The sequence below is a fragment of the Zootoca vivipara genome, chromosome 11, assembly GCF_963506605.1.
Source record: "Zootoca vivipara chromosome 11, rZooViv1.1, whole genome shotgun sequence".
NCBI lineage: Eukaryota > Metazoa > Chordata > Lepidosauria > Squamata > Lacertidae > Zootoca > Zootoca vivipara.
This window is the reverse complement of record NC_083286.1, coordinates 60,940,730-60,955,723: the sequence shown is the minus strand read 5'-3', so window position 1 is coordinate 60,955,723 and position 14,994 is coordinate 60,940,730. Positions and strand designations below refer to the sequence as shown.

General features: G+C 50.9%; 1 protein-coding gene across 2 annotated transcripts; it reads left to right on the top strand.

The window, feature by feature from the left end:
• Nucleotides 1–264: 264 nt before the first annotated feature.
• On the top strand, nt 265–13,634 carry LOC118077248 (uncharacterized). Of its 2 annotated transcripts, XM_035100779.2 has the most exons (6): nt 265–1,882; nt 4,272–4,745; nt 7,400–7,534; nt 9,708–9,764; nt 10,422–10,512; nt 11,857–13,634. In XM_035100779.2, the coding sequence occupies exons 1-6, from the start codon at nt 1,828–1,830 to the stop codon at nt 12,068–12,070; spliced, it is 1,026 nt and encodes a 341-aa protein (XP_034956670.2). In that variant the 5' UTR covers nt 265–1,827; the 3' UTR covers nt 12,071–13,634. The 2 variants fall into 2 exon arrangements, with proteins under 2 accessions (XP_034956670.2, XP_034956672.2); XM_035100781.2 differs by lacking the exon at nt 9,708–9,764.
• Nucleotides 13,635–14,994: the final 1,360 nt, after the last annotated feature.

Sequence of the window (14,994 nt, the reverse complement as noted above, 5' to 3'; positions counted from 1 at the left end):
GTGTTGCAAAGTAGGTTCTGACTTGACAGTTGGAGCAGCCGGGTGGAAATCCATCTCCTACTGCAGGATTTTCCTGAAACTCTTGGAACAGTCTGCTAATGCTGTTTTAGAGTTGTGCGTTTAAATATATTGGGCGGGATCCAGGAAATGGCTTGGAATTTGGCCCCATATAAAAGTCAAGTCTCGTTGATTTCAATGAGAATCGAGCACAAGGAAGTTTCCGTGCAATCCTGGGCGTATCTACTCACAGGTAAAATCCGCTGTGCCGAAGCGTGGAAGTCCTTAATAACTGTATATAGAATAGGACTGCAGTCTTGGTCTGCAGGCAGCCTGTTGAATTTATAACACAGGTCTGTCAAAAGGAAGCACTCCTTACGAACAGCCTGCTGAATCAGGCCAATGGCCCAACTAGTTCAGCAATGGATGCACTTTTGCCCTGATCCAGAAAGGCTAATTTTTGGTTTTATCATTTGTATCTAGTTTAATTTCCTCCGTTATTTTATTCGATAGTTTTTTGAGAGGGGAGGTTCTCCCTTGCTTTTTAAATCTGCTCTGTGACTCCACTGTGTTTTTAGAAACCTAGACAGTGGTACCTTGGTTCTCAAATGCCTTGGTTCTCAAACGCCAAAAACCCGGAAGAAAGTGTTCCAGCTTTCAAATGTTTTTCGGAAGCCAATCGTCCGAAGCGACTGCCGGCTATTGTTTCCGGGGCACCTGCACCAATTAGAAGCTGCGGGGACCTTCGACAGCAAAGCAGGTGCTCTCTACCACTGAGTGTTGGCCCTAAGGACCAGACTGGATTGGCCCCGGCATACGTGTTATGTATTCAGTGGTCTGTGTTTGGCTGAGCTTGAGTATGGAGCTCCTTTGTTCTGATTCGATACAGGGTGTCCAATCACAGGGCACTTCAGGATTTGGGCCTCTGCCATTGGCCCTTGAACTTCTGAGTTGTGATTCGCACCTTGGAAGTTTAGACAGCCAATCACGTTGGGAGTGGGAGTGGCCAAGGCTTTCAGAAATGTATATAAGCAGTTGTCTTGCCCCTGTTTTCCCAGTTATGTAGTTCAATAAAGGTTCTTGCTGTTATCACTGTGTCTTGCCTTGAGTACTTCAGTACGGGCAGCTTTGTATGTTCTCGTGCAAACGCCACAGACTTTCTATGTGTGAAAAGAGGATCCTCAACAAAAGGGAACGTCCTAATCTGGGAACCCAGGGGCCTCCCCTTCTCCTTTGTGGGCTGAAGTGGATGCTTTGGCTCCCCTCCAGCTCCCAGCAACGACCTCACCAGCAGCAGCTCGAGTTCTTTAGAATTCTCTGTCCCTATTCAGGAATCACAACTTGCAAGGGACAGAGCCCAGAAGCTCTGTTGCTTCTCCCTTCCCACTCCCCACGTTGCTGCTGCGTTTACTGCACTATATAGATTTTTATATCCTTTTAGGGCATCATTTGGCACCTGGGCAGGAAGGTGGTCTTCTTCTCTCTCCCCCAATCACCCTGCCTGAAGAAGAAGAACTCTGTGCTTCTTGAAAGCTTCCCTTCTCTTCCATCAGGAGGAGCTAGTTGAGAAGCAGGCCAGCGCTTTTTGCCATTTTTGCTGGGAAAGCCAGGAGGCGACTTTCCTTGGACATGGGCTTTCTCACGGCACTTCCCCTGGGATCACCACCCTGCTGCTATCTTGGGAGCTAAAGGGTGCTTGTCGGGAGAGACAGAACTTGCTTCCTTAAATTGTACCTTTTGTCTTTTGTCGCATCCAGTTCACTTTGCCCTTTGCAAAGGCTCTCCTCCCCCCCATCTATAACCCCCTCAATTTCTCTCTCCTGGGAGACAATGAAGCTTTTCAAGCTGAGCCTGAGTTGGACTTTCTTCCTTCCTTGGCTGCAGGGTAAGTTTGCTTTCGCTGCTCCTTCTTTGCACCCCTTTTTTCCTCCTTGTCCATAATATTATTATTTTTACGTACAAATACTTCCCCTGCATGGACAGCGTTTCAGTTCGCCTTCACTGGCTGATCTGTGTTTGTTTTGATTGTGAAACGGATTCTCCTGGCAACGAGAGGTGTTTTTACTTTTATTTTTTTATGTACCCTTCTCTCTGTGTGTGCAGCTTGGTGACCATTGAAGGCTATTTGAAAAGGAGCAACAAAACTGTTCCAGGAATTCTGGGACCTACAAATGTTGTTAGGCAAGTCATGAATATGCAAACCACGCACCCTAAATTTTTGAGATCCTGCGCAACAAAATCAATAGGAGGTTGCCGTTGGACCAGGGAGCTTTCACCTAAAATCTGCGCGAGTTCAGCCCCCATGAAACACTGGTGATAAAAAAAAAATAAGCACTCATCGTTTGGGTTGTCTCCAACGTATATTTTAGCTCTGCTGATTTGGAAGGGGGAATCTGGGATGTTTAACTGTTGTAAGCATTGCACAAATGTTGGGTGCTTTCTGGGTGACAAGGAGAGAGCTGGCTTATTCTTAGCGTTAGCTTCAATCCTGTGCAGTAGTCAGCAATGCAGTCTGTTCTCCAGATGTTTTGAACTACAAGGTACTGGAGAAAGTTGTCATCCAAAACATCTGGAGTATACCAGCTTGGCATAATATATAGCAGAATCTGCAATGGACCTTCAGATGTTTCTGGAGTCCCCCTCCCCCTTTCTTCTGCAATTTATGTATTTATTTGATTTGTTCTGTTCAATCATCATTCAAAAATAACATACAAAACACAGTCATAAACATATATATATATATATGAGTTTATGAGTGTGTTTTGTATGTTATTTTTGGTATATATATATATGGTATTATCTCTTCATGCTAGATGATGCAGATGTTCATGTTCTTCCAATGTGTCAATAGTATCCCAGCGCTCTCTGTGGTATCTGATCTCAACTTTCCTATCATACACCTCACTGCTGAATCCCATTTCCTCGTGCAATATTTTTTCTGAATGTGTCATCAAGGCAACCAGTTTTATACTAACATCCCTGCCGCTCCCAAATCTCATCAAACAGTTTGGCCTCACATTTGGTTACTTTCCCTCTTTTTAGCAAGCACGTATTTCAGCAAGGAAATATTAGCAAAATATTAGCCAGCAATCAGTTTGCGTCTATCAGGGCTGTCTATCAGCAGCTGTAAATCCCTAAGGCCAGCCTCCCCAACCCTGGCATCTTCCAGATGTTTTGGATCACAACTCTGCTGCTGGCTGGGGCTGAGGGGACGTGCATTCCAAACATCTGGAGGGCACAAGCTTGGGGAAGTCTGCCTTAGACATGCCCTTGCAGTATGGTCAACAGGTGAGGCTCCTGGCACCAATGTATGGAAACATTTTTAGAAGATGAAATGGGACCACTTTCTCTGCCTGGTCTTCTTCCATTTTCAGTGGCTGCTTGAGACATCACCTCAATCAACCCTCAGCAAAAAAAAAAAAGTTCCTCTTTTACTTCAAAAACTGGGAGGAATGCATATCAGGCGCATCAGGTTTCCTTTAAGAAAATAATCCTTTAATCTATTGTGTGCTGTTCCCCAATCTGGATTCCGTTTATAGTGTGTTTTGGCCTGCCGTGGTATCTCCACGTAAGGGATTGTTCTTGCAAAGGACAGGAAATTCTGCAAGGGCTTGCTGTTTGCTCTGTAGCAAAAGGAGCCTCCCTTTGGAAGGCAAGCAGGTGGGCTTCTCCCTCCCCCCCCCAGCCCTGCCTCCACTGTGTGCCCTCCTGGAGGTACTGGGCAAGGTGCCAAATAATACAGTATCCCCTTCCAACTGATGCAATATCCCTACAGTGTTTCTCAAACTTAGGTCCCTAGCTGTTGTTGGACTACAACTCCCATCATTCCTAGCTAGTAGGGGAAGTTGGGAGTTGTAGTCCAACAACAGCTGGGGGGGACCCAAGTTTGAGAAGCACCGTAGGCGGCAGCCTTTCCCAACCTGGTGCCCTCTGGGTGCTTTGGAGTACATCTCCCATCAGCCCCAACAAACACGGCTGTGCTGATGGGAGTTGTAGTCCAATACATATAGCAGACTCGCATTGCAGGAGATTGGACTAGATGACCCCTGGGGAACTCCTTCCGACCCTCCAATTCTGTGACAACGCGTATAAATGCAATGCAGTTGCTTGGAATGGACTCCCTCGGGACTCTCGCTTCGCTTGAGGTTTTAAAGCAGAGTTTGGATGGCCATCTGTCATGGATGCTTTAGTTGAGATTCCTGCATTGCCGGAGGTTGGGCTAGATGACCTTTGGGAGTCCCTTCCAACTCCACGATTCTATGATTCTTCCCCAGTGCCAGGAGGCGATGGCTTCCTCATCAGGAATGCCCGTTTGGAAAAGTGCATCCATGCCTCGTCCCACGAATTCGGAAGGGTTGGCCTGGCCGACTGCAAGCCCCAATCTGCACAATACCACTGGAGCTGGGATGCCGCCACCCGAGCCATCGTCCACTGGAAGACCGGGCTGTGCCTGACGGTCCCCAAAACGCAGGAATTTGCACCCGCTCAGCTGGAGTCCTGCGGAGGAGACAGGGCGCGCCAAGCCTGGGTGTGCAGCAGGAAAGGCCACCTCACTTTGCAAGGCCTGGGGCTTCACCTCAGCACCAAGCAGGAGGGACACAAGGCCTTCCTCGCCCGGGAGAAGGACAAGTTCAGCAGGTGGAAGACCGCGACGGACGAGATCGTCTGTGCTGCAGACCTGGCAGCGGCCCCTGCGCTCGGCATCTCAGGGGAGGAATTTGTAGACCCACAGGTTTGGGTCCCCGAAGGTAAGGCAAGAGGGATTTACTTGCAGAAAACCACTCCCATCCGTAACGCCCCCCCCCCTCACCACTGAATGCACTTACCGTGTTTCCCCTTTTTTAAGACACCGTCTTATAACTTTTTTTCCTCAAAAAAACACACGGTGTCTTATTTTCAGGGGATGTCTTATTGTTATTATGTTTTTATGGTATCTATGGTTCCGGGCGGTGGGGCGGCAGGCCTCCTCGGCCGGGCCATGAAGAGGCCTGGCCGCTGGCTAGGTGCTCCGCCCGGCGATGCCTTTGTCTCGGTTTTTTAATTCTTTCTTCTATTTCCCCCCTGCCAACCGCTCCAAGGTTCCTGCTACTTTATATTGAGGGGGGTGTTTTGCATGAGGATGAGCAGGGCTGAGGGATCCCGCCCGGCCTTAGACAGGCCACCCGCGTGCCTTCCGAGCTTGGCCAGCCAAGCTTGGCAAGGCGGAAGGCCTCCGGGGAATGTGGGGCCTGGGCAAGGCGGCACTGAGAGCCCCCACGGCCGCGTTGCTGTGTTCCTTTCAAGCCTCTCGCTCAAAACGAGGCGCTCACTGCACTTGGAAGGAGCCGCGTGCCCACGGCTCATGCAGCAAGGGCCCTCCCGACTCCTTCCCAGGCGCCCCTTTCCCCTCTTCCTTGCCGGTTCCGGGCGGCGGGCGGCAGGCAGGAAGAGGCCGGGTCGCTGGCTCGGCGCTCCGCCCGATCGGCGCTGTGGAGCGCTCCGAGCGATCAGAGCTGCGGAGCGCTCCGCCCGATTGGAGCTGCGGAGCGCTCCGTGCGATTGGGCAGAGCGCTCCGCAGCGCCGATCGGGCGGAGCGCCGAGCCAGCGACCCGGCCTCTTCCTGCCCGCCGCTGTGTCGCCCCGGTGGTGCGGAAGGGCCTGCGGGCCTCCCGTCACCACTCTGCCTTGGGCCATGCAGCCCATGACACTCCGGCATCACTCCAGCGGTGCGGAAGCGCCCGCGGGCCTCCCGCCGCAGCTCAGCCTTGGGCCATGCAGCCCACAGGGGCAAGCAGCGGCCTCGCCTCTGCCTGGCCCAGCAGCAGCAACAGCAACAGCAGCGGGAGGACAAGGATGGCTGCGCGGAGGTATGGCTTATTTTCAGGGGGTGTTTAATCTGCACAAATGCTTAAAAAGCCTGCTATGGCTTACTTTCTGACTATTTATTAAAAAGGGGGAAACACGGTAGAACCGGTGCTGCATTGCTGCAGCTAGCTAAACCCAGCAATGCATGAGGCGGGAAACTGCATCGTGAGGAATAACAACAACAACAATAATTTATTTATACCCCGCCCATCTGGCTGGGTTTCCTCAGGGTGGGCGCCACTACCGAGAAGGCCCTCTGCCTGGTTCCCTGTAACTTCTCTTCTTGCAGGGAGGGAACTGCCAGAAGGCCCTCGGAGCTGGACCTCAGTGTCCAGGCTGAATGATGGGGGTGGAGACGTTCCTTCAGGTATACTGGGCCGAGGCTGTTTGGGGCTTTAAAGGTCAGCACCAACATTTTGAATTGTGCTCGGAAACATACTGGGAGCCGATGTAGGTCTTTCAAGACCGGTGTTATGTGGTCTCAGTGGCCACTCCCAGTCACCAGTCCAGCTGCCACATTCTGGATTAGTTGTAGTTTCTGGGTCACCTTCAAAGGTAGCCCCACATAGAGCGCATTATAGTAGTTCAAGAGGGAGATAACCAGAGTATGCACCACTCTGGCGAGACAGCCTGCGGGCAGGTAGGGTCTCAGGCTGCGTACCAGATGGAGCTGGTAGACAGCTGCCCTGGACACAGAATTGACCTGCACCTCCATGGACAGCTGTGAGTCCAAAATGACTCCCAGGCTGCACACCTGGTCTTTCAGGGGGACAGTTACCCCATTCAGGACCAGGGAGCCCCTCACACCCGCCCACCCCCTGTCCCCCAGAAACAGTACTTCTGTCTTGTCAGGATTCAACCTCCATCCGTTAGCTGCCATCCATCCTCCAACCGCCTCCAGGCACTCACATAGGACCTTCACCGCCTTCATTGATTCTGATTTGAAAGAGAGGTAGAGCTGGGTATCATCCGCATATTGATGGACACCCAGCCCAAACCCCCTGATGATCTCTCCCAGCGGCTGCATGTAGAGGAACACATATGAACATCAGGAGAGCCTGCGGGATCAGGCCAATGGCCCATCTAGTCCAGCATCTCATTCCCACAGTGGCCAAGCAAGATGCCTGTGGGAAACCCGAAGGCAGGATCCGACAAAGTCCAGACCCCGAGGAGAGGATTGTTCATCTCTAAAGCAGCTGGCTTGATAGCAATTATGATTACTTACTTAATTAGGTAATTAAATTTCCTCTAGTTAGAATCCTCACAGGAGGATGAAATTACCCTCCTCTCTCACCAATGCCAGCAAACCCACCAAATTTGCTCCAGAGGTTTGGGGACTCCCTGGAGCAGATTTGAGGGGGGCTGCATGGAGAGGAAGGGGAGACACATCTGCACAATGCTGGATATCACCCTCAACCACCACCCCTGGCTTTGCCTACTATCTGGCCTGAAAAAGAACTCTGTAGGAGTTGGAAGCTTGCTCATTGTTTTGTGATATGACAGATGCACCTAATAAATCTATTGCCTTCATCTCTCTCTCCCCCCCCCACCTACCAGATAAAACTATTGCGTTGTCAGAGATCGGCACCTCCTTTATAGACACCAGACCCACATCTCCAGCCATCGTTGATGAACCTAATACCACCAGCAATCTTCCAAAGAACGAAGATGTCATCCTGGAAGCAGGTGATGGTGAGTACGACAAGCAGGGTGGTGACTTCAGCCTGAAGAACAAAGGACCATAGGATTGCAGAGGTGGGAGGGAACCTGAGGATCATCTAGTCCAACCCCCTGCAATGCAGGAATATGCAGCTGTCGAACCTGCAACCTTGGCATGATCAGCACCGTGCTGGCTACCCAGGCAGGATAAAGCAAATGGTCCCAAGCACGCCAGAGTTTCCAGTTTCCAACAGGGCTCAGGGGGCTATCCTCCAGGGCTTGCAGGAAACAGCTCTCCTCAGCAACTGGTATTCGGAGGTAGACTGCCTCTGAACCTGGAAGTTCTATTTAGCCACCACAATTAATAGCCAGGGATAGATGTGCGCTCTTCTATGGGTTTGAGTAATCCTCTTTCAAAGCCATGCAAGCCAGTGGCCGGCACTGAATTAGATGTTTCTGAATTAAGCATTAATTCTGGGCGCCTTCCAACAGAATATAAAACAGCGCAGCAGAACATCACACATTACAATCTTCCCGGTACAGGGCTGCCTTCAGATGTCTCTCAAATAGTCATCTCCTTGACATCTGACGGGAGGGCATTCCACAGGGAGGGCGCCACCACCGAGAAGGCCCTCTGCCTGGTTCTCTGTAACTTCACTGCTTGCAGTGAGGGAACTGCCAGAAGGGCTTCGGAGCTGGACCTCTGTGTCCAGGCTGAATGATGGGGGTGGAGACGCTCCTTTAGGTACACAGCACAAAATCCGGCAGAATAAGAGGCATTAAGCTGTCCTCCTTGCTTGGATTTAACTTGTGCAATTTCAACCAGCCTGTCTTCACCCATGTATAGTTGGAATCGTGCAAGCTGCATGCATGTGAGTGCAATTGTATTGTAAATATCACCCTGCTTGTGAAAAACCTAGCTCACCAGGGTGTAGGGTTCTGCAGGCTGCCCTAGACTATCATGTTTTTTAACAGGAGCGCCCTCCAACACGTCAATAGTGCATTCGTGGTGGATTTATAGTGGACCTTCCACACATAATTTCGCTCTCTTCGTTGCTCTGCAATGCTTCTTCAGAGTTACTGCATTATTGCCATTTGCAGACAATAGGGATGGAAGGACTTGCCCTTTGCATTTCTCTCTGTTTCTTATCTTTCCGATTTCAGTTCTCCACATTTCTGGAGCAAACTGTGATTTTAAAAACCCTCGTGAAAATTCACCAGCATGTTAGTGCAAAGTTCTCCAAGTAAACACATTTTTGTACGCAGTTTTTGAGTGACATACATATTCAATTTCCCCTAATATAATGTATTTTCACTGCAGGGCCGATTAAAGTTGCACCTCCTTCAGATCGACTATTATAGGAGCAGGAGTCCTGGTCACCTAGTGTGATTTCTTGCCCTCCTCACAATACCTACCTGGGGTCCCCGGCCTTGTTCCTGCTGAAATAATAATAATAATAATAATAATAATAATAATAATAATAATAATAATAATAATAATATATCATTTATACCCCGCCCATCTGGCTGGGTTTCCCCAGCCACTCTGGGCGGCTTCCAACAGAAAAATGAAATAAAATAATCTATTAAACATTAAAAGCCTCCCTAAACAGGGCTGCCTTCAGATGCCTCCTAAAAATCTGGTAGCTGTTTTTTTCTTTGATATCTGATGGGAGGGCGTTCCACAGGGCAGGCGCCACCACCGAGAAGGCCCTCTGCCTGGTTCCCTGCAACTTGGCTTCTCGCAACGAGGGAACCGCCAGAAGGCCCTCGGTATTGGACCTCAGTGTCCGGGCAGAACGATGGGGGTGGAGACGCTCCTTCAGGTATACTGGACCGAGGCCAATCTACACCCGGTGAATTGCATGTGGCATCTCACAGGAGAGAACGCTCCTCCATACAAAACAACAACACAACAAAAATCCCTGCACACGGAAAACTAGCATGCCAGGGAGAATGCTAGACTAGGACACTTTCCCCTGACATACTGTTTTTCTGTGTGCAGGGAAATTTTCATTCTTTTTTTTTATGGAGGAGGCGTATGTCTTTGGCCTGAAGAGGCCAGGTCTGCAGCCCACCCCGAGGTTGACCTCTGCATGGACAACAAATCGGGAAACAAAGGTGCAGAGGTGAGCGAACAACGCGAGATTTTCTCTTCTTGCTCCGGATCCTTTAGTTTCATTCTCCCTATTTCTCTCCTTGCCAGAAAGGCACATGCCTCATAAGAAACATCAGAGGAAGGGCGCAGCTTCCCGATTTACAGGTATGATGGATAGCGAGGGGAAAATGGAAAATTAACCATAATTATTGTTCTTTTGAAACAAAAAAAATTAAAAGCCCATATTAAATTCACAAACACAAAATGTGGTATTAGCCACTGGCCTGGATGGTGCTAGGATTAACTGAACTCAACAGGGACCTTAGTGGAGCCTCCCTGGGCAGAGGCATTGTACCCTGAAATACCAAGTGAGTTCAGTGGCAAGAGTCTCATGCCCTCATAGCTGACTATCCGGGTCTGTATGTCAGTGCTGGGTGAGGCGTCCGCCCCTCTTACGCACACATTCAGATACACCCATTCTCCTCCGTAATGTGCATCCATTCATTGACTCTGCTCCCACCTCCCCATATCCCAGCAACCCAGCTTTCAGGGGAAACAGTCTGGGAGCCCTTCTACCCAGAATCAGAGAATTGTTGGAAGGGACCCTGGGAGTCATCTAGTCCAACCCCTTGCAATCTCAGCAAAAGATGGCTAATCTAACCTCTTTTTAAGCACCAGTGAAGGAGAGGCAGGCCATTTCCCCAAAGATTCCTCACCCACCCACGTGTACGAGGAAACCGCCTTAAGATGGTAATACAGGAGAGGTGTAGGAAGAGCACAGGAATGATGTAATTAAACATACAGGGTGCAATGCACTTTCAGGGACCAACTGGAAGACGGTCATACTTGTCCTGAGCCCGCTGGCCTTTATTCTGGGAGTGACAATCCTCATTCTCAATATCCGGTACAACAGGTAAGAGGCCCATTCATCCCACAGTGTTGCTGTCTCACCAGCAAAGTCTCTGTTTTGTTCCACTTTCTCTCCTCTGCATCACGAAGGCCCTGGCTTCAGATTCTGCCTCCTCTGCTGTAAGTTCCCTCCCTCCCTCCGGGGCCTCAGTCTACAATGTGGGAGCAAATAACGCTGACCCACCCGCCACATGGCTGTTGTACCGATTGCAATAAGATATTATCTGTTGAGTGTTTGAGCTCTCCAAAGCGCCATAGGAATACCAAGCCTTACTCTAGGTGCGCCCGCTTGACCACTTTGATATGCGGAACCGGCACTATTACATGTGCCACGTATTACCTGTTCCGCATTTGTAAGAACTTGGTCGCTTAGTGTTGGACTTTGGAACTCCTTGCCTCTTGACATCAGGCAGTCTCCTTCATTGCACTCTTTACGGCACCTGCTAAAAACATGGTTTAGACAAAACTACCCAGAAAGTTGATGCGAGTTTTAATGCTTTTAGTCTACAGGTAACTCACATCTTTCACCCATTTTACTTGCATAATCGCAGTTTTGCGCAGGTGGGGGGAATAAATAAATAAATGGAGAGTGGAGGAAACCCACTCTCGTTATTTGTTTTACCTGCACTCATGGGCTCAACCAACTTTTGGAAGGTGGCACGAGGGCCCTGGCAGCACCCCAGAGCCCTCGCACTGCCTCCCCAAAGTCTCACAGGGGGACCATTTCCAAGGGTTCCTGGCTGTACAAATTTTAGGATATACACGTGGACCCCCTGAACTGAACCCTCGTGTAAGGTGCAAGTTACTTGTACTGTTATTTTATTTGACAATCTTAAATCGTTTAATTCTTCTTGATAATTTTCTTTCTTTCTTTGCAAACTACTGTGAGGGCTTTTAAAAACAGCTGAGCAGTTTATGCATTTTATAAAATAGAATAAAATTAAAAATATGCAGTTTACTCTAGTGACCAAAACCACCAGGATGCAAAGAGTTGAGAGTTTGTTGGTTAACTTGTCTACTGCCATTTCATAAGAGTATAGGAAGAGCTCTCATTTTTTTAGTAAGTACTTGGCTTGAAAATAACCAAGCCTGCTGCCCTGATAATCAGGATTAGGGGAACCCAGTCAGATGGGCGGGGTACAAATAAGTAAATTATTGTTCTCTTTCAAACGGATCAAAACTGATTAATAAGTTTAACTTCATGGCTGCCTTAAATTGGCCCCACAGAATATTCAAGATGCCACTTGCCACGTTCACTTGCCTAATAGGCCTCACAGGTACTGTGCAAATACCATTCTGGGTCTCTCAGTAATTTCAAATCATAACTTTCTGCCGCTTCCTACTTTAGGAAGAAGCGGAAGCAGAAGCTGTCTCCTTTGAAGAGCTGCCGTGTGGTTCACGAGGAGCGGCCGCCCTTACCTAGGGCACCTAGCCCCAGCTCCAAGGGGCAGATCATCCCAGCATCCCCCACTCCTTCGCTGAAGCATGGCGAAATCTTGATCGAATGGAAGGATGGGACCATCACGCCGCTCTTTGACAACATGAACTATCAAATATGCTGAACCTGAAGGGCGCTGACTCTGTTGCTTTCAAAGCAAGTGTTTCTGGCAGGGCTCGTTTGACCGAGATCCATGCAGCCTATTTCATTAGACTAACAGTCCGGATAAGAAAGCAGGTCACCTTGAGATAATTTCCTTAATAATCACATTTGCACTGCACAGCTACGCAGCTAGGCACAGAACTTCGCTTTGTCTCAAAATGTACAACCGGGGTTGCCTGCATTAAGGAACGGCCAAGGGGCTAGGCTAGGCTGCTCTGAGATAGTACAGTCCTCTCACAGGGGATGTATTTGCATGAAATCTAATTCTGGATCAGGCAGGTTAGTTATCAAGCATATCTGCCACCCCCGTGTAGGTGGCAGGTATGTCAAGATGGCACCTTCCCATCTCACGCCGGTGTGGTACAGTCCTCCCATTAGAACCAGTCAACCTCAGAAATGCAAGTATGAAATCAGTCTCTAAAAACCTGGTGCCTCGATGGAGATTGTTTGTGTCACAGTTCAGGCCCTTGTGCTTCTTACTGTCTGACTGCAAAGGGCTTTTTCCAGTCCACATTGGGGTGTCAGCAAACCTTTTCAGCAGGGGGCCGGTCCACTGTCCCTCAGACCTTGTAGGGGGCTGGACTATATTTTGGAGGGGGGGAAATGAACGAGTTCCTATGCCCCACAAATAAGCCAGAGATGCATTTTAAATAAAAGCACACATTCTACTCATGTAAAAACACGCCGATTCCCGGACCGTCCGTGGGCTGGATTGAGAAGGCGATTGGGCCGGATCCGGCCCCCAGGCCTTGGTTTGCCTACCCATGGGTTAGCCTAAGACACTGGAGAAAAGGGTTGGGATATGTGTGCCCATGTCGGACCTAAAAGAGGAGGACAGGCAGCAGCAACAAACAAGAGCCAGCTTTTTGTGCAAGGTCACCTTGGGGCAATCTTTACTCACCCTGGGCGAGCGGCTTGTTTGCAAGCAGCGAAGGAGGATTATAATGCAGCTATATATAGAACTTTGGATTCAGCTAACACAGCTTTTTCTGGGAGGCTAACAAATACGGTCTCCTTGGCTATGGCTTAGCTTCCAATAAGGACATACCAGGCATTACAGAATGATGTTGGGGTGTTAGTTCCTTGCCTGGAAGTTTGTCAGGTTGGAGAAGGCTGCTCAAGAAAAAAAAGGTTTGAGGGAAAGCTGAGTGATGAGCGGCCCCTCGGGCAACAGGGGATACACAAGGGAGAGTGAGCTGTTCTTAAGGACTTAGTAGCTTGCTTTACTCATGTCCGGCTTTCAAAGGCAAGCTGTGGCTCCCAAAAGCAGTGTGCAGTATTAAAACCATAGTGATACAATGACATCCTTAAAAAAGAAGAGGCAATTGAATTCTTCTACTGTTCACGGCAGATATTAACTGGAGCATGCCGCTGCTCCCAGCTCGATTGTTCTAGATGTCACTAACTCCAGCCTGGCACCCTCTGCCTTCACTCAAGCGACTTGTTTTAAACCAGGCTCAAAATAAAGGAATAAACCTGAATGGGGATTATTTATTTATTTATTTTAACAAAAAGCACACATCCACGCACAGAGAATTTATCATGAGACATGCTAGTTTTGTACGATCACTGTACAAGGGCTTTCGTCTTCCTGACATGGATTTTCCTCAACTCGCTATAAACTAAGTGGAGTCCAGCGGCCTACAGGCGAGACCTGACCTGTGGGATGAATGGATGGACCTCTGGCCAAATTGCAGTACTGCAGTAGCAATATTAAAAAAATTCCTTCAGTAGCACCTTAAAGACCAACTAAGTTTTTATTTTGGTACTAGTAGAATTCAGCCCGTTTAAAAACGGGCGCTAGAACGCTGCTGTCGTGCAGCGCCGGCATGGGACGGAGCTTCGGAGGTCTCCGAAGCCCCGTCTCATGCGGGAGGTGCGCGGCGAGGCGGCGGGGGGGGGGGAGAGAAGCACTTCTCCCGCCCCCCCCCGCGGCGCACCTGCCGCATGAGACGGGGCTTCAGAGACCTTCTCCGAAACTCCGTCCCATGCCGGCGCTGCGTGCCGAGGCGGCGGGGGGGAGGAGCGCTTCTCCCCCCCCGCCGGGCACCTCCCGCATGAGACGGGGCTTCGGAGAAGGTCCCGAAGCCCCGTCCCATGTCGGCGCTGCGTGGTGAGGCGGCGGGGGGGAGGAGCGCTTCTCCCCCCCGCCGCCTCGCCGCACACCTCCCGCATGAGACGGGGCTTCGGAGAAGGTCTCCGAAGCCCCGTCCCATGTCGGCGCTGCGTGGTGAGGCGGCGGGGGGGGAGCGCTTCTCCCCCCGCCGCCGCCTCGCCGCGCACCTCCCGCATGAGACGGGGCTTCGGAGAAGGTCTCCGAAGCCCCGTCCCATGTCGGCGCTGCGTGGTGAGGCGGCGGGGGGGAGAGCGCTTCTCCCCCCGCCGCCGCCTCGCCGCGCACCTCCCGCATGAGACGGGGCTTCGGAGAAGGTCTCCGAAGCCCCGTCCCATGTCGGCGCTGCGTGGTGAGGCGGCGGGGGGGAGGAGCGCTTCTCTCTCCCCCCGCCGCCTCGCCGGGCACCTCCCGCATGAGACGGGGCTTCGGAGAAGGTCTCCGAAGCCCCGTCCCATGTCGGCGCTGCGTGCCGAGGCGGCGGGGGGGAGGAGCGCTTCTCCTCCCCCCCCGCCACCTCGCCGCGCACGCCAAGCCAGTCCCCGAGCCGAAGTGCGGCGCGGCGGGTGCTTTTCGCTGTTTGCCTCCCCCTTCGCTCCGGGAAGGCAAACGGCGAAAAGCCCCCGCCGCGCCGCACTTCGGCTCGGGGACTGGCTTGGCGGCGGCGGGAAAAAGGGGAGGAATTCCTCCCCTTCTTCCCGCCGCCGCCAAGCCAAAGCCGGCTTCCCTCGGCGCCCGCTGCCGCTTCGGCCGAGGAAGCGCCGTCCCATGCC

Bases quoted from the DNA above. Each gene is read 5' to 3' on its own strand.
- LOC118077248 (XM_035100779.2), top strand. From the start codon at position 1,828: ATGAAGCTTTTCAAGCTGAGCCTGAGTTGGACTTTCTTCCTTCCTTGG. The intron at 9,765-10,421 runs GTATGATGGATA...ATGCACTTTCAG, and splicing joins CGCAGCTTCCCGATTTACAG to GGACCAACTGGAAGACGGTC. The intron at 10,513-11,856 runs GTAAGAGGCCCA...TTCCTACTTTAG, and splicing joins CTCAATATCCGGTACAACAG to GAAGAAGCGGAAGCAGAAGC.